The sequence below is a fragment of the Anomaloglossus baeobatrachus genome, chromosome 1, assembly GCF_048569485.1.
Source record: "Anomaloglossus baeobatrachus isolate aAnoBae1 chromosome 1, aAnoBae1.hap1, whole genome shotgun sequence".
In the NCBI taxonomy this organism is placed as follows: Eukaryota; Metazoa; Chordata; class Amphibia; order Anura; family Aromobatidae; genus Anomaloglossus; species Anomaloglossus baeobatrachus.
In genome coordinates, this window is record NC_134353.1 from 479,611,413 (window position 1) to 479,630,285 (window position 18,873).

Sequence of the window (18,873 nt, forward strand, 5' to 3'; positions counted from 1 at the left end):
GTTATGGTCTCTCTGATTTGGGACATGCCCCACTTTGAAGTGTGTTCCCTGGAGTAACAAGATGTGAACCTTCTACTTGTGCATTTCGTATAATATTTCAGATCATTTTTGAGGGTATTGAACCCTTTTGTGATAAAGGAGCCGAATTTCAGTTTCGCCATAACTGCATACCTGGCTGCCCCATGAGTCAAGGGTGGCACGGGAAGGGAGCGGGTGAGGAATCGGGTTGAGGAGAGACCAGAAGGAGGAGAGGAAAGAGGAAAGGAAAAAAAGAGAGAGGAAAGATTTGTAGAGTAAAAAACTTAGAGATCAAAGAAGTGTTAGGTACAGGACAATGCCGGAGGACTTCCGTCCACCCACATTGTTGGGGAAGACTATATGGCTATATCCTGACCAGCACGATATAGCACCCCCAGCAGAGAAGCGGACTTTCCAAGGAGAGATGCTCCCCCCCCCCGATGCGGGTCCGCACCACCCTCTTGCACAAACATGTAATTAACTATAATATATATATATATATACCGTATGTATATATATATATATATATATATATATATATATATATACACTGCTCAAAAACATAAAGGGAACACTAAAATACCATTTTGTTGTTTAAGTGTTCCCTTTATTTTTTTGAGCAGTATATGTAAATATATATATATATATATATATATATATACAGTTAGGTCCAGAAATATTTGGACAGTGACACAATTTTCGCGAGTTGAGCTCTGCATGCCATCACATTGGATTTGACATGAAACCTCTACAACAGAATTCAAGTGCAGATTGTAACGTTTAATTTGAAGGTTTGAACAAAAATATCTGATAGAAATTGTAGGAATTGTCACATTTCTTTACAAACACTCCACATTTTAGGAAGTCAAAAGTAATTGGACAAATAAACCAAACCCAAAAAAATGTTTATTTTCAATATTTTGTTGCGAATCCTTTGGAGGCAATCACTGCCTTAAGTCTGGAACCCATGGACATCACCAAACGCTGGGTTTCCTCCTTCTTAATGCTTTGCCAGGCCTTTACAGCCGCAGCCTTCAGGTCTTGCTTGTTTGTGGGTCTTTCTGTCTTAAGTCTGGATTTGAGCAAATGAAATGCATGCTCAATTGGGTTAAGATCTGGTGATTGACTTGGCCATTGCAGAATGTTCCACTTTTTTGCACTCATGAACTCCTGGGTAGCTTTGGCTGTATGCTTGGGGTCATTGTCCATCTGTACTATGAAGCGCCGTCCGATCAATTTTGCAGCATTTGGCTGAATCTGGGCTGAAAGTATATCCCGGTACACTTCAGAATTCATCCGGCTACTCTTGTCTGCTGTTATGTCATCAATAAACACAAGTGACCCAGTGCCATTGAAAGCCATGCATGCCCATGCCATCACGTTGCCTCCACCATGTTTTACAGAGGATGTGGTGTGCCTTGGATCATGTGTCCTTCCCTTTCTTCTCCAAACTTTTTTCTTCCCATCATTCTGGTGCAGGTTGATCTTTCTCTCATCTGTCCATAGAATACTTTTCCAGAACTGAGCTGGCTTCATGAGGTGTTTTTCAGCAAATTTAACTCTGGCCTGTCTATTTTTGGAATTGATGAATGGTTTGCATCTAGATGTGAACCCTTTGTATTTACTTTCATGGAGTCTTCTCTTTACTGTTGACTTAGAGACAGATACACCTACTTCACTGAGAGTGTTCTGGACTTCAGTTGATGTTGTGAACGGGTTCTTCTTCACCAAAGAAAGTATGCGGTGATCATCCACCACTGTTGTCATCCGTGGACGCCCAGGCCTTTTTGAGTTCCCAAGCTCACCAGTCAATTCCTTTTTTCTCAGAATGTACCCGACTGTTGATTTTGCTACTCTAAGCATGTCTGCTATCTCTCTGATGGATTTTTTTCTTTTTTTTCAGCCTCAGGATGTTCTGCTTCACCTCAATTGAGAGTTCCTTAGACCGCATGTTGTCTGGTCACAGCAACAGCTTCCAAATGCAAAACCACACACCTGTAATCAACCCCAGACCTTTTAACTACTTCATTGATTACAGGTTAACGAGGGAGATGCCTTCAGAGTTAATTGCAGCCCTTAGAGTCCCTTGTCCAATTACTTTTGGTCCCTTGAAAAAGAGGAGGCTATGCATTACAGAGCTATGATTCCTAAACCCTTTCTCCGATTTGGATGTGAAAACTCTCATATTGCAGCTGGGAGTGTGCACTTTCAGCCCATATTATATATATAATTGTATTTCTGAACATGTTTTTGTAAACAGCTAAAATGACAAAACTTGTGTCACTGTCCAAATATTTCTGGACCTAACTGTATATACAGTATAGACCAAAAGTTTGGACACACCTTCTCATTCAAAGAGTTTTCTTTATTTTCAGAATCTGGAAATTGTAGATTCACATTGAAGGCATCAAAACTATACTCAAACATGTGGAATGAAATACTTAAAAAAGTGTGAAACAACTGAAAATATGTCTTATATTCTAGGTTCTTCAAAGTAGCCACCTTTTGCTTTCATTACTACTTTTCACACTCTTGGCATTCTCTTGATCAGCTTCAAGAGGTAGTCACCGGAAATGGTTTTAACAGTCTTGAAGGAGTTCCCAGAGATGCTTAGCACTTGTTGGCCCTTTTGCCTTCACTCTACGGTCCAGCTCACCCCAATCCATCTCGATTGGGTTCAGGTCTGGTGACTGTGGAGACCAGGTCATCTGGCGTAGCACCCCATCACTCTCCTTCTTGGTCAAATAGCCCTTATACAGCCTGGAGGTGTGTTTGGGGTCATTGTCCTGTTGAAAAATAAATAATGATCCAACTAAATGCAAACCGGATGGAATAGCACACCGCTGCAAGATGCTGTGGTAGGCATGTCGGTTCTGTATGCCTTCAATTTTGAATAAATCCCCAACAGTGTCACCAGCAAAGCACCCCCACACCTTCACACCTCCTCCTCCATGCTTCACGGTGGGAACCAGCCATGTAGAGTCCATCCGTTCACCTTTTCTACAAAGACACGGTGGTTGGATCCAAAGATCTCAAATTTGGACTCGTCAGACCAAAGCACAGATTTCCACTGGTCTAATGTCCATTCCTTGTGTTCTTTAGCCCAAACAAGTCTCTTCTGTTTGTTGCCTGTGCTTGACAGTGGTTTCCTAGCAGCTATTTTACCATGAAGGCCTGCTGCACAAAGTCTCCTCTTAACAGTTGTTCTAGAGATGAGAAGGTGCGTCCAAACTTTTGGTCGGTACTGTATATATATATGTAAATATAATATATATATATATACAGTACCGACCAAAAGTTTGGACGCACCTTCTCATCTCTAGAACAACTGTTAAGAGGAGACTTTGTGCAGCAGGCCTTCATGGTAAAATAGCTGCGAAAAAATAGCTGAGAAAAACTAGGTAGAATTTAGGTAGAATTTATTTTGGTTTTTCACAGTGTGCGACTGTTCCTTTTTTCTCATATATTTCACATCACGTACAGACACGCACCTGTCCACATTTGTAAAGGTGCTGCCAGTCCAGTTTGAAATCAGGTTAGTACCAACGTGGGAAACCAGCAAGGGAATCCCTGTTTCATTCTGTTCTTTCTCTACATTATATATGGTATATATACACCGTGCGTAGCCGCCGCCCGACCACCGTGCGGAGCCGCCACCCGACCACCGTGCGGAGCTGCCGCCCGACCACCGTGCGGAGCTGCCGCCCAATCTACACCCCACCTACTTTCTCCTCCTCATAATCCTATAGAATGTAAGCCCGCAAGGGCAGGGCCCTCTTCCCTCTGTACTAGTCTGTCTACTGTAACTTGTATATGTATTTTGTATGTAACCCACTTCTCATGTACAGCACCATGGAATTAATGGTGCTCTATAAATAAATAATAATAATAAAAATAATATGTGTGTGTATATATATATATATTTATATATATATATATATATATATATATATATATATATATAAAACCAGTGAAAAATAACACCCAACCCTTTGAACAGTGCCCCTGTGATGTCACCCCCAGGGGTCAGCCCCCACATATCTTCATTAAACTCAATAGTAACTGTGCCGCCCCCACGACAGCCGACGGGCTGATCGGATCCGGATCCGCAGTAACTCAAGGGATCTCCGGACCGAGACGGGGTCGCGCGGCCGCTCAAAATGAAAAAGGGGGGAAATATTTACAAAAGGAGTGAAAAACAAAGTTTGTGACACCACCCACGGGTTGTGGTAATGTGAGATACTACCGCTGCCGCGTTTGGGGGAGCGCCCGGGGGGGATGGAATGACAGCCTATGATGTTAACCCCTCCGTGGGCAGGGGGAAGGTGACCCAGGGCTCAGTAGTGAAAGGTTGGGGACCCGAGGGGAGGAGAGGGGCACAATGTACTCACACAGTCCAGGAATTCTGACACTGACAACGGGTAAACCAAAGTCCTGAATGCCCTGAAGATAATGTTGGAGCACGCTGGGTCCGTGCCCTTTTGGCGTTGCTGGTTGGTCTGAAGCCTTGTCCCTTGGCACTGTGTTTACTCTTTGTGGATCCCTTTTGCCTGAAACTACTCGGGTCCCGCTCACCCGTGTGGCTACCAGAGTGAGCTTGCTCTCAGGGTTCACCCTTGGGATTTTCTGAACGGTTTTGGGAAGTCCTCTCCCCCTCATTGCGCAAGTACCCCGATTTTGGACCAGGTGGAGAACGGCTCGTGAAGACTCCGTCCTCGTCGGGTAAATTTCTGGGCTGCGTGAAGCTACTTCCCAGCCTAGGGTCTGCGTACCCCGTCGTGCCCTGGCCCCTGCCCGGTTGTAGCAAAAGGCCGCCGAACTGCCCTCCGTGGCAGTACCGTGCTCCTTGCCACTACCCCCTGCAACCGGGGTTCCAGCTCCTTCCAGGCCAGGCAAACGTCCGGCACCTGGGACGGGTACAGGAGCCCAGCTCCGCAGTCTGACCTTTCACTGTCACTGCTGCACTCGAACCAAACTGACTATTGACTGACTACTGACACTTCTGGCCCTCCTTCTACCATCCCTCCATCTGGGCGGCCCTATTCCCCTCAGGCTGCCCAATGGGTGTCTTGTGGATGTGGTGCAGAGTGTTCCTCAGGATTTGTGTATACCTGTTCTTAGAAACACCGAAGGGACAGGACCCGTAAGCAAGGAGGAGCAGGTACCATGCAGAAGGGCAGATTGCACAATACCCTTATGATGACCTGATAGGCCAGGGCATCACATAACACGCACCACAGTACTAACTATCAGACCCACCCAACCACTTTAACGGTGCTCCCACCCCATTGCCAGGAAGACCCAGCATGTCCTATCAGCGACTTCAGCAAAGACCCACTGATGCCCCCCTCCAATTCCTCTGATGAGCTGCAACAGGAGACTCATCCCGGGAAACAGAAGTGGCCAGTCCGGGACTGCCACTGATGGAATTCTGAGAGCCGATGCAAATGCAGGTATGCCTCCCTGGTGGCTAAGGACATGGATCCTTCCTGCTCTTTGGACTCTCCGGCAAAAAGGAAATGTGTATGGTATATTTCGCTGATGGAGTGTATCCAATAGGGGTCTCGGGGCCTTTCTCTTCTGGAGGGTCCATCTGGACAAGTCCGGCAAGATTTAGATCTTTGGTTCCTTGTTTTTGGACAAGCGGGCACGGGCCATAATATTATCTTTTAGTCAGTACTTGTGCAATTTACAGATAATATCTCTGGTGTGGTCCAGCTCTTGTGGTTTAGGGCCCAGTGCTCTATGCACCTGATCCAACTCCAGGGGAGAGTCACAGAGACTTGTAGTAAGTTATTGAAGATATGGTGTAGGGTATCATCCATGGCCGCAGACTCAATTGACTCAGGGAGACTCCAAACCCTAATATTATTGCGTTTATTCCTGTTTTCCACATCGTCTACAATATTTGCCAGGTATTGAATCTGCAGAGTGTGAGACGCTAATCCAGCCTCCTGGTCTGTCGCCCTGGATGACAAAGACTGTACAGACGATTCCACAGCTGTTATCTTTTCCCCCATCTGCTGCACCAGAGAGCTTGGTTTTATAAGAGCTCTCCAATCTGGACACGTAGTGCTCCATGTCTTCCTTTGTGGGGATGTTTTTAATATGCGCACTTAACCTCCCAATGTCCTGCCAAACCTGGCAGATGTTGTGACTGAGTTGTGGCTCCCCCTGGCTGGAAACTTGTGAAGTCCCGATATTTAAGGTATCCTTGTTGTTGTAAGCATGCATACCTGCTGCCCTATTTATTATTATTATTATTATTAATAATAATATTTATTTATATAGCACCATTGCTTCCATGGTGCTGTACATGAGAAGGGGGTTACATACAGAATACAGCTACAAGTTACAATAGACAGACTAGTACAGAGGGAAGAGGACCCTGCCCTTGCGGGCTTACATTCTAAAGGATTTTGGGGAGGAGACAGTAGGTGGGGTGTGGTGGGGCAGTGGGTTCATTGAAGATTATAGGCATTTCTGAACAGATAAGTTTTCAAGTTCTGTTTGAATTTTGCAAGTGTAGTAGATAGTCTGACATGTTGAGGCAGCTAGTTCCAGAAGACTGGGGATGCTCAGGAGAAGTCTTGGAGTCGGTTGCATGAGGAGCGAATGAGAGAGGAGGAGAGAAGGAGATCTTGGGAGGACCAGAGATTACGTTTTGGAGTGTAGCGAGAGATTAGTTCAGAGATATATGGAGGAGACAGATTAAGGATGGCTTTGTAGGTCAGTGTTAGTAGTTTGAATTAGATACGATGGAAGATTTTGAGCCAATGGAGGGATTTGCAGAGAGGAGAAGTGGGGTGGTATTGAGGAGAGAGGTGGATCATTCAGGCAGCAGAATTAAGGATGGACTGCCCTAGCTGGGGTTAAGGCTGGGTACACCTGGGGCTGTGTGCTTCTCTCTGCTTTCGTAGCCACTGTGCAGCCTCCTGTATTCCCCACTTGCCTCACCTCTATATTGGTATGGGGCCATCCAGAGCCGCCCGGCTGGGGACTGGATTCCAAAGTCTCGGCGCCATCTTGATCTACCGGAGCAGTTGCAGGTGCCAACCCCCTCTCACAGGGCTGGCCATCGTTTACTTCACCTCCGACTCCTTCTGCGAGCACTGCCTTTACTGACACGGCTCCCACCTCCTGTGGAGCCACCGCTATCTCCCTGCAGAGAGCACAGCTGCTCCTAGTGAGTATTAGCGCATCGGCCATCTTGGACATGTGTCCCATCGGTGCCATCTTTACCATAAACACCGAAAGGACTGTGCAGAGGTGCCTGGATGGGCTGAGGTGGGCTGGGGGTTACCCTTCTTCTTCTAGAGCCCATTCACTGTCAATGGGCTGTTCAGTGAGACTCTGAAGCGGTGAATCGCTGCACCAAAAATGGAGCTGAGCTAACACGCGTCCTTATCTCTCTGTGGCCAGGCCACACACCCCTTCACTTCAAATATGATGTGGTCCCTAAAAAATGGTTTTGTAAATTTTGTTGAAGAATTGAGAAATTACTGATGAACTTTGAACCCTTCTAATTTCCTAACCCCATAAAATTTTGTTTCAAAAATTGCACTGATGTAAAGACATGTGGGAAATGTTATTTATTAACAATTTTGTGTGACATAATGTGGCGCCCCTGAGGCTTCCGTCGCCACAGGACATTGCACCCCATCCAGCGGTGTGATGTCCCATTCTGGGTGAGGAAAGGAGTGAATGCCGGTCCCCTGGCAAATCTACACAACACCCATTGTTAGGTACACACTGGGACCAGGGACAGTGGCAGAAACCCTTCCATGCTGCATGCTGGGAGGGGCCGTAAGACCCATCCCTGCTCCTATAGGGTACAGCTTAGCAACTGGGGAGGTGGGAGGAGCCACCAGAGAGCAGTCAGAGAAAGGAAGGTCAAGTTGAGTCAGATAGAGAGAGAGAGGGAGGAAGGAGGAGGAGGTCTGCAGGAGGCAGACAAGAAGGAGAAGAAGAAGAAAAGCTCTAGTCAGACAGGAGCTAAGAGAAGAAAGTGACGCTTCCTGGTGAAGACCCTGGGACTCAGAGGGTCCAGGTGACACCAAGCAGAGGAAGAGAAGGGATTCCAGGGCCACGGATAGCTGGTGAGCTGTGGTGGCCTGTTCCACAGGAACATCAGTGGAGGGATCAAGCTGCAACAGGGGACGGTCCCTAGAGACAGAAGGAGTGAAAAATCATCTCCAACAGTGAAAACCGAGGCCCAGGGAAAGTTGCAAACTCCCCGGGCCACAGCCCACAGCAGAACCTCTAAAAAGGGGGCAAGTAACAGACAGGCGAACTCCCAGCCTGGAGGCTGTAGTGGAGGCCGAGCAGGTTCATCCTAAAAGAGCTAGGCTTAAGGAGACAGCTGAAGACAGAGACACTTTAGAGAGAAGGGTACCGGCTTTCATTCCAGAAATCACCCAGAAACGGCGGAGGTCCCTGACAGTGGGTTCCAGCCATCTGAAGGCACCAGTGTGCACCTACCAGGAAGTGTGAGTAAAGATCTTGGAATTGCACCCTCCGGTGTTGTCTCAGTTATTGTCGCCTGCATAGACTTCCATTACACCATAGGCTCTCACGAGCACCAACTGTGCCCCGGGGCATTGCTCCACCTGTGGGGAGCAGTATCATCATTGCTGCCATATCATCACCCCGGAGGCCTGATACAGCAGCGGTGGCTTAATAGCCGCATACCGCATTTTTAAAATAAAAATCTTATATGTATTCCCATTTTTTGAGGCAATAACATACTACTGACTAGTGCGTATTGCCTTTCCTTTCCTTATTTAAGGATAAGTGGTTTTTTGGTTACCAACCTTTGGTGACCCATTTTTTACAATGACCTTTTGACTACTCTGCACCTTTATTCTTGGTGGTGGGTTTCATGCGACTTGCGGGTCAAAGGGACAGCTTAGGGAAAGCCGACGAGGAGCGGGGGGTACCCAATACTTTAAGGTGCACCTCCGCTGGTAGGTAGCGAAAAGGGAGGGAGAGACCAATCCAGGATATATCCCTTAGGTTAATAGGCTATCAGTTTACCTTCAGACAATTCTGGAGCCATGCTACCTAGGGCTTACCTACTAACTTTGATATTACAATAGCCCCTTCCCTCACTAGCTGGTTTGAACACCTCCTGTCCTCCCACGCACCTCACGTGACTAATTAAGGACCTTCTTCATATATAAGAGTTATTATGCTCTGTATTTTTTGAGCATTTTTAACATATTTCTATAATAAATATTGTTTTTAGGAGTATTTTCTTTCTTTGGTTTTTCTACATTTATACTTGCATTGTTTTGCATCATATGTGAAAAAAACCTGGGACACGAGAGAGAGAGAGATCCGTTTTTTCGACGAAGGAAAAGTGTTAGATTCAGCCTCGCTCCCGCCTGACGGTCAGTCAGTAAACGCAACGCAAGCCCATCAATCAAAATCCGTGGCTAATACAAGTCTATGGGGAAAAAACGGATTCATGCAAAATATTTTGCAGGATACCGTAATTCCTCAAGGAGTGGGATTGTGACTGATGCAAAACAACGCAAGTGTGAATGTAGCCTTACAGTGCTCACTACTCGTAACGAATATGCGAGTAGCGGACAGTACTTGCTAACAGCATAGCGAGTACGAATAGTTAACTACTCACTCAACACTTGTTATAACCTCATAAAATGTCACTAGTCAGCTTTCTAAAATTTGGCCTGGTCATTAAGGTCAAAATTGGCTTTGTCCTTAACAGGTTAATTGCGCTATATTAGTGAGTAAAATAAATAAAAAAAAAAAATGAACAATAAATATATATTTTCACTACACCCCCATGTGAGCAGCACACTTACACTTAAAGATCCTGAGTTCCTTTTTTTTTAATGAAAGAATTTTAATTTATTTTGGCATTGTATATATGACAATTATTAGCTAAAGCTAAACGTTTTTCCATAATATAAGAACACTAGCATTTTTTCCAGAATTCTAAGAAGCTATAGAATGTAACTAAAGCAAATGCTTGTAAAACATTCTGTACTTCAACCAAAAGCAAGTGTGGTCAATATACATACATACATGTAATTAGATTGCAAATTTCCTAAATGTCTTAAGGTTAAAATTGTTTCTACCTGTGTTGAACACATTTATAAATTGTCCTCTTACCTACATGTTAAGCCTACAGGCTTGAGGATGTCTGTACTTTCCCCATCCTTTGCTCTTCTAGACTGCCCAAAGGATGATACTAACCCATTACTATGCTTTGAAGTTAACCTTCAACTTAGTTAATTACAGTAATCAGAATGTGTCCTGTTCTTTAATGTGAAGGTGGAAAAACCAACAAAGATAATGACATAGTATGCCTCTGGGTATCTCAGTGGTTATGGAATGTCTGTTAAAAAAAAGGAGAATATGACATTTCTTCTAGTGGATTTGCTGTTTGTTACAGTAATTCCAAACGATTTTTTTCCTTCTGCCATTCATTTTCTGTGATAATTTACCTATGTTGTTGAAATAACTCTTTTTCCTGCTGCACTTGTTTTATTTTGTCACAGTTGTCTATTTCTCTCACTTTTAGGGGTTACCTGATAGCTGCTCCGTCAGTTTTCAGATCAGGTGTTGAAGAAGGAGTGAGTGTTACTATCTTTAACACACTTATAGAAACCAAGGTCCAAGTAAAGCTGGTGGTGAAAGGGGAGACTGTAGCATCAGGTTATGGATCAGTACTAGGTATGTTAAAGCATTTCTGCAATATAATAATTTATTTTCATTTATTTGTGTATGTAAAATATATCCATAGTGTCTCTAAAATATATATATTTTTCTTTATCCATATAGGATTTAAGCTAATACCCCCAAACAGATACAATTTCATTATTTCTACTTGCCTAGATTTTAATTTACAAAATTATAAAATATGTCTGCTGTGGCAATAAATCACCATTCAAGTGGTGCCATTTCTGGAATGAAGACTGTTTTTTCTAATCCTATACAATTTTTCCAATGTCCATGTATCTTGAAATACACAATTCTATTTAATGATTATACTGTACATTGAAACTGCTTTTGTTATTGACATGATCTTGGAAACCAATGTAATTGGTCTTCAAACACATACGTTGATAGCTGAAAGTTTGCCCTTGAAATTGTTTCAGAAAATTAAGTATTTCTCCCAGAACATTATTGTAATTACACGTTTTGTTACACACAGGTTAATTTTCTTTTTCTGTATTTGAACAATGCAAACAACCTTCCCAAAATTATTTGTAAACAAGTTTGTTTGAAGCATATGATGCGCGTTCAAACTCACCTACTCAATTAACAGGTGTGGGTAATATGAAAATCACACCTGAAACCATATAACAAGGGGAGAAGTTGACTCAATCTTTTCATTGTGTGTCTGTGTCACACTAAACATGGACAACAGAAAGAGGAGAAGAGAACTGTCTGAGGACTTCAGAACCTAAATTGTTGAAAAATATTAATATTCTCAGGTTTACAAGTCCATATCCAGAGATCTTGAGGTCATTTTGCCCATGATGCGCAGCATAATGAAGAAGTTTATAACCCATGGACCTGAAGCTAATCTCTCAATGTGTTGTGGACAGTTTTTGGTAAAGCACATCAATCTACTGTTTGCCAAAAGCGAAATGAGGCCCACAAAGAAACGAACATAGTACCTACAGTCAAATATGGTGGTGGTTTAAAGATGTTTTGGGGTTGTTGATGTTCCTAGCACTGGAAGCCTTGACTGTGTGCAAGGAATTATGAAATCTGAAAATTACCAAGAGATTTTGGGTCACGTTGTTATGCCCAGTGTCATAAAATTGAGTTTGTGTCCTAGGTCATGGGGTCTTTTTTCAACCTTAGTAACTATGTAACTATGTAACAATGACCCCAAACATTCTTCAAGAAGCACTTAGAAATGGATGAAAAGAAAGCGTTGGAGAGTTCTGGCCAGCAATAAGTCCAGATATAAATCCCATTGAACACCAGTGGAGGGATCTTAAAATTACTGTTGGCAGAAGTTACCCTTCAAATATGGGAGACCTGGAGCAGTTTGCAAAAGAAGGGTGGTCCAAATTTCCAGCTGAGAGATGTAAGAACCCTAATGATGGTTATGGGAAGCAACTGATTGCAGTTATGTATTCCGAAGAGTGTGCAACCAAGTATTAAGTTAAGGGTGCTAACAATTTTGTCTGGCCCATTTTTGGAGTTTTGGGTGAAATTATGTTCAATTTTCCTTTGTTTCTGTTTTTTTTTTCTTGTTTTATTCGAATACACACAAATTAAATAATCATGTGTGTAACAAAAAATGTGTAATTGCAATAATTTTCTGGGTAGAGAATACTTCATTATCTGGAACATTTTGAAGGGTGCCCATACGTTTGGCCATGACTGTACTAATCAAAGGACGGCTTAATGCTTGTAACATTCCTGTGATTAGGTGGAAAAAAAGATTACATTAAAGGCATTTTAAACAACATGTTTTGACTTTCCCAATTCAAGGGAATTCCTTGAACAGCATGGGTTATAATCTGCTGCCATGGACAACAAATTTTCTACAAATAATGACTTGGAATTTCCAGAATCAGCATGATGTCTGCCTCTGTACAGAATAGTAATAAGCTTTTTTTCCTCTCAACAAATAACTATAGAGCTTTAATTTGCAAAGTTACACAAGTGAAGCTTACAAATGCCTCATTTCAATGCCAGAAAAGATGCGAAAAGGAACAAACCTATATTTTTTATTATGGTTAAACAAGGTATTTTCATAACGTTTCTATGTACCTATTTACAGTTAGGTCCAGAAATATTTGGACAGTGACACAAGTTTTGTTATTTTAGCTGTTTACAAAAACATGTTCAGAAATACAATTATATATATAATATGGACTGAAAGTGCACACTCCCAGCTGCAATATGAGAGTTTTCACATCCAAATCGGAGAAAGGGTTTAGGAATCATAGCTCTGTAATGCATAGCCTCCTCTTTTTAAAGGGACCAAAAGTAATTGGACAAGGGACTGTAAGGGCTGCAATTAACTCTGAAGGCGTCTCCCTCGTTAACCTGTAATCAATGAAGTAGTTAAAAGGTCTGGGGTTGATTACAGGTGTGTGGTTTTGCATTTGGAAGCTGTTGCTGTGACCAGACAACATGCGGTCTAAGGAACTCTCAATTGAGGTGAAGCAGAACATCCTGAGGCTGAAAAAAAAGAAAAAATCCATCAGAGAGATAGCAGACATGCTTGGAGTAGCAAAATCAACAGTCGGGTACATTCTGAGAAAAAAGGAATTGACTGGTGAGCTTGGGAACTCAAAAAGGCCTGGGCGTCCACGGATGACAACAGTGGTGGATGATTGCCGCATACTTTCTTTGGTGAAGAAGAACCCGTTCACAACATCAACTGTAGTCCAGAATACTCTCAGTGAAGTAGGTGTATCTGTCTCTAAGTCAACAGTAAAGAGAAGACTCCATGAAAGTAAATACAAAGGGTTCACATCTAGATGCAAACCATTCATCAATTCCAAAAATAGACAGGCCAGAGTTAAATTTGCTGAAAAACACCTCATGAAGCCAGCTCAGTTCTGGAAAAGTATTCTGTGGACAGATGAGACCAAGATCAACCTGTACCAGAATGATGGGAAGAAAAAAGTTTGGAGAAGAAAGGGAACGGCACATGATCCAAGGCACACTACATCCTCTGTAAAACATGGTAGAGGCAACGTGATGGCATGGGCATGCATGGCTTTCAATGGCACTGGGTCACTTGTGTTTATTGATGACATAACAGCAGACAAGAGTAGCCGGATGAATTCTGAAGTGTACCGGGATATACTTTCAGCCCAGATTCAGCCAAATGCCGCAAAGTTGATCGGACGGCGCTTCATAGTACAGATGGACAATGACCCCAAGCATACAGCCAAAGCTACCCAGGAGTTCATGAGTGCAAAAAAGTGGAACATTCTGCAATGGCCAAGTCAATCACCAGATCTTAACCCAATTGAGCATGCATTTCACTTGCTCAAATCCAGACTTAAGACGGAAAGATCCACAAACAAGCAAGACCTGAAGGCTGCGGCTGTAAAGGCCTGGCAAAGCATTAAGAAGGAGGAAACCCAGCGTTTGGTGATGTCCATGGGTTCCAGACTTAAGGCAGTGATTGCCTCCAAAGGATTCGCAACAAAATATTGAAAATAAAAATATTTTGTTTGGGTTTGGTTTATTTGTCCAATTACTTTTGACCTCCTAAAATGTGGAGTGTTTGTAAAGAAATGTGTACAATTCCTACAATTTCTATCAGATATTTTTGTTCAAACCTTCAAATTAAACGTTACAATCTGCACTTGAATTCTGTTGTAGAGGTTTCATTTCAAATCCAATGTGGTGGCATGCAGAGCCCAACTCGCGAAAATTGTGTCACTGTCCAAATATTTCTGGACCTAACTGTATGTACTTAAATTATAGCATGTTAGATGCCAAAGCGAAATAATTGTACAGCGCAATGATACTTTGGATCCTCATTTTTACCAAGGTAACAAACTTTGCAAAACTGACAGGGTAAAACTGAAAACTTGTGCTCTTATTTATATAAGAATTAATTTATGAGCCTCAGTATGCAAAACCATGTCTATCAAATGTGTCATGAAAACCTTTTCAGTGACAAAATACTGTGCAATTTTCAAAATTTCTTACATTCTCATCAAAATACATTGATTTTTTTCATTTTCAATATATTTATTAATATGGAGAATAATCATTCAATAGTCCTGGAACTATTTGTATTGTTAAAGGAACAATTTGTTTTTTTTATCAGATGATCTTTTTTAACTAAACAGATGTAGTTTGTATTTCAGGGATTAGTTAATACAAGAATGAAAGAATTAAAGTAAATTAATATTTTTTTTTACTGATGACTCATTGCTCCTATAGTTGGTTGGTGATGTGACAACATTTAAGCAAAGATATACCGTAACTTAGGCTATGTTTATATTTTGTTCTGTGTATATACTGTACCAGGAAAATGTCAAAAAGCTTGATCATCTACAGCAGTATCACATATAGTTTGTTTGTTTGTTGTTTATGCTTAATCTCTTTTTATTAAGATTTTTACAAAATGCAATACAAAGCAAAGCAAGGTAGAACACTTATTAAGTTTCATAAAACCATTAACAATACAAGACCTCCGCAAGCACGTAAACCAATCAAGATTCACTTATCAAAAGTAATACCTTATCTCTAACTTATAGTTTGTATATGATTATAATCAGACATTTAACTCATCAAATAACAAGAAAAGCTCTAAGAGTCATAAAATACAGTTCAAAATATTATCAAACACTTCAAAAAGTAGAAGAGCAGTAGTCAAAGAGAAAAGGAAGAAAGAGCAAAAAGAAAGAGAGAGAAGACTATGAGGGGGAAAAAGAAGAGGTTTCATTGACTTTTAATGAAAAAGAAAATATATACCATAGTGAGCATTATAGGATCCACCTCCTAGGAGCTGCAAACCTGGTAATCACTGTAGAACCTCCTCTCTATCAACTGTGACTTCTAGTGCAAGGATGTAGGAGACCAAATGGAAAGCTGGTTGGCTTTAATAAGAATTAGCAATTCCTATTCAATAAGAACAATCACTACTTCATACATTATCTATCTACTGTATATATACAGTATATATATTTGATTTTGATTTAATTTTCACACACACACACACACACACACACACACACACACACACACATACAACAACAAGCAAAAGGGTAACAAAGTTTCGAACTTTTAACTTTCAGGCTCCATATCTCACTACATCTTTGAGCATGAGACTACCTTCATTTTATAGACAATCATCTTGGCTATCGCATACATAAATTTGACTTGCAACTTCTGAACAAATGATTAGTTATGCAGATTCTTGTCATGTTACTGCATTGTTACTGTTTTGCTCCTGGTGGTTAAACATTTTTTCCCCCTTTATACTACAACCTATTCTCACATTCCCTAATAGCTCAGTGTTTTAATAGGTTGATTCCCTAACAAAAGGTCACTGGCTTGAATTAAGGAGCAGCCATGAAGAATATTTCCAAAAACAATAGAACCAACATCATCCAGCTCATCGATAGCGGTCTCTTGGACAAGAAAATTGCCAAACTGCATCATGTGAGTGCCAGGACAGTTAAAATGAAGTCTGTCTACCCATTCAAAAGCCAACAGCTGAACATCCAGGCAAAATATTGGAGTCAACAAATCAGCTTATCACAAGGTCTATTAGTTCTGGTGCGACAAACACGGCATTGGTGGTGGCTGGTATGCTTTGCAATAGTCAGAGCACAGACATCCATGCAAGCACTGTGCAAAGCACATTACACAAGTCTGGAATGGTGGCCCGAAAAAAGGTGAAAAAGCCTCAACTGCAATATCATCATAAGAAATGTCAGCTAGAGTTTCCAAAAAATATGAAAAGTGGACAGTAGAAGATTGGAAATAGGTGATTTGGAGTGATGAGATGGAAGTTAATGGAGCCTACTCTGATGGATGCAAATAAATCTCCAAGAAACAAAGGAAAAAGGGGCTAATGATTCAAGAAATTGAAGGAACTGTCAAGTTTGGTGGAGGAAAGCTGGTGATATGTGGTTGTTTCACAGCCAAAGGCGTTGGATGCTTGACCAGGATTGATGGTGGTCTCAATGCTGAGCTATATAGGAGTATCCTACAAGACGAGTTACTTCGTACACTTGAGTACTATGGATATAAAAAGGACAACATAGCATTCCAACAGGACAATGACCTGAAGCATACATCGAGATTGGTGACAAAATGGTTGAATGACAATGCAGTAGAGGTGCTCGATTGTCATCGACAGTTACTAGATCTTAACCCAATCGAACATGTGTGGGTAGAGTTGAACAATAAGCTATGTACATACCAAAGTCAGTCAACCAGTATGCATCAACATTGGGAACGTGTAGAAGAGACCTGGGATCAGATTTCATTTGAGACATGTTTGAATCTGATCTAGAACATTCCCAGAAGCAATCAGGCAGTGTTGAAAGCCAAAGGTGGATTTACAAAATAGTAACAAAATAATAAAAGTTTGTTTAAAAGAACTGAGAGTCCTAAGTGGTTGATACCTTTTAATGGCTAACTGAAAAGATGGTAATAATAGCAAGCTTTCGAGACTACTCAGGACTCTTCATCAGGCTCAGTATAACACAAAATCTGAAGAGTCACATATTTATACACAACAAGACATAGAATGGAGCAGTAGAAAAAAAAAAGTTATATGAAACAGAACTAGCACTATGGCAGGGGGGCAAACTGTTGTGGCCATAAATATTGCTGTAGTTCCTAGAATCTAGTTGCAGCCATCATACCGCTCAGGAAGGAGACAGGTTCTGTGTAGCAGAGATGATCGTGCTTTGGGCAGACATGTGCATATCAACCTAAGAACAAAAGCAGAAGAGCTTGTGAAGATGCTAGTGGAAGCTGGTAAGATTGTGTCATTATTAGAGTTGAGCGGGTACCTAACTACTCGTACTCGCTATACTCATAATGAGTACTGTCTACTACTTGTGTATTCATTCTGAATAGTGTGTGCAATGCAAGTCAATGGGGAATACTCGCAATGTAACGAGTAACCCAAATTCTGCACTATTCGCTACTTGCACAAATAGTACGGCATTTGGGTTACTTCACAAAATAAATGGCATCATGAGGAAACAAGATTATGTGGCAATACTGAAGCAACATCTCAAGATATCAGCCAGGAACTTAAAGCTTGGGTGGAAATGGGTCTTCCAAATGGACAAAGACGTGAAGCTACACACCAGAAACTATACATCCAATCTGACAACTAAAGCTATGTATAATCAGCATAATAGTGGCAGCATACCACTGGCTTTAGTTTATATAGGAAAAGCCTGGTGATTAATTTTGGTAATCCTAATTGACCTAAAATGTGAATGTTTTTTTCTGATTTCATGTCAGTGAGAAAAACATACAGATGTGTCTGGTTTCAACTGTATATAACCCATTCTATACAGGCAGTATACTAATAAGATTCTGATTACTATATTCAGATAGATAGCCTTTGTTCCTTCCCAGGAGACTTACATTAGTGAAGTTCCACCATTCCACATTTGCAGAAAAGGATGAGGTGCTTGGGATCTATGGCTCAGTTTTTTGCATCTCAGGATGACATGTTTAACCATAATATTTTTGCGCCGATGCTACGTTTTGATCGCCTGTTATTGCACTTTGCGCAAAATGTGTGGCTATCAGAAAATGTAATTTTGGTGTTTGGAATTTTTTTTACCAATCAGATTAATTGATTTTATATTTTGATAGATCAGGCATTTCTGAACGCGGCAATACCAAATATGTGTATATTGTTTTTATTTTTTAACACTTTAATTTTCAAGGAGGCAAATGGGTGATTTAAATTTTTAGTTTTTTATTTTTTTTGTTCATTTTTTAAAACTTTTTTAAACTTTTTATATTTTATTTTACTAGCACGCCTAGGGAACTATAAGGATCAGCAGTCTGATTACTCATTCATTTCTCCCAATCAGAGCAGCACCGCTCAGACTGGGAGAAATGCCCATCTGTTATAACCTGCAGTACTCGGCTGCTGGTTAAAGGACCTGAGTCATGGCAGCTACAGGAGTCATCATCACATGACCCTGTGCTACCATGACAACCACTAGAGTCACGTGATCACGTCACGTGACTTCTGGTATCTTGACAGCACCATTTAAGGGGTTAACAAGTACAGGTGGATAGCAATTCCACTTGTATCTGCGAGGTACACATGTCAGCTGTACAAATCAGCTGACATGTGCGCAGATCCCCACCAGCAGCCCCGCAGCAGTAGATGTAATATTA

General features: G+C 41.6%; 1 protein-coding gene across 1 annotated transcript in view; it reads left to right on the plus strand.

Moving 5' to 3' along the window:
* Positions 1–18,873, plus strand: part of CPAMD8 (C3 and PZP like alpha-2-macroglobulin domain containing 8) — a 299,461-nt gene that overhangs the window by 61,804 nt on the left and 218,784 nt on the right. The window contains exon 2 of the mRNA XM_075314975.1: positions 10,571–10,722. Coding sequence (XP_075171090.1) covers positions 10,571–10,722 — 152 coding nt within the window. The remainder of the gene's footprint in view (positions 1–10,570; positions 10,723–18,873) is intronic.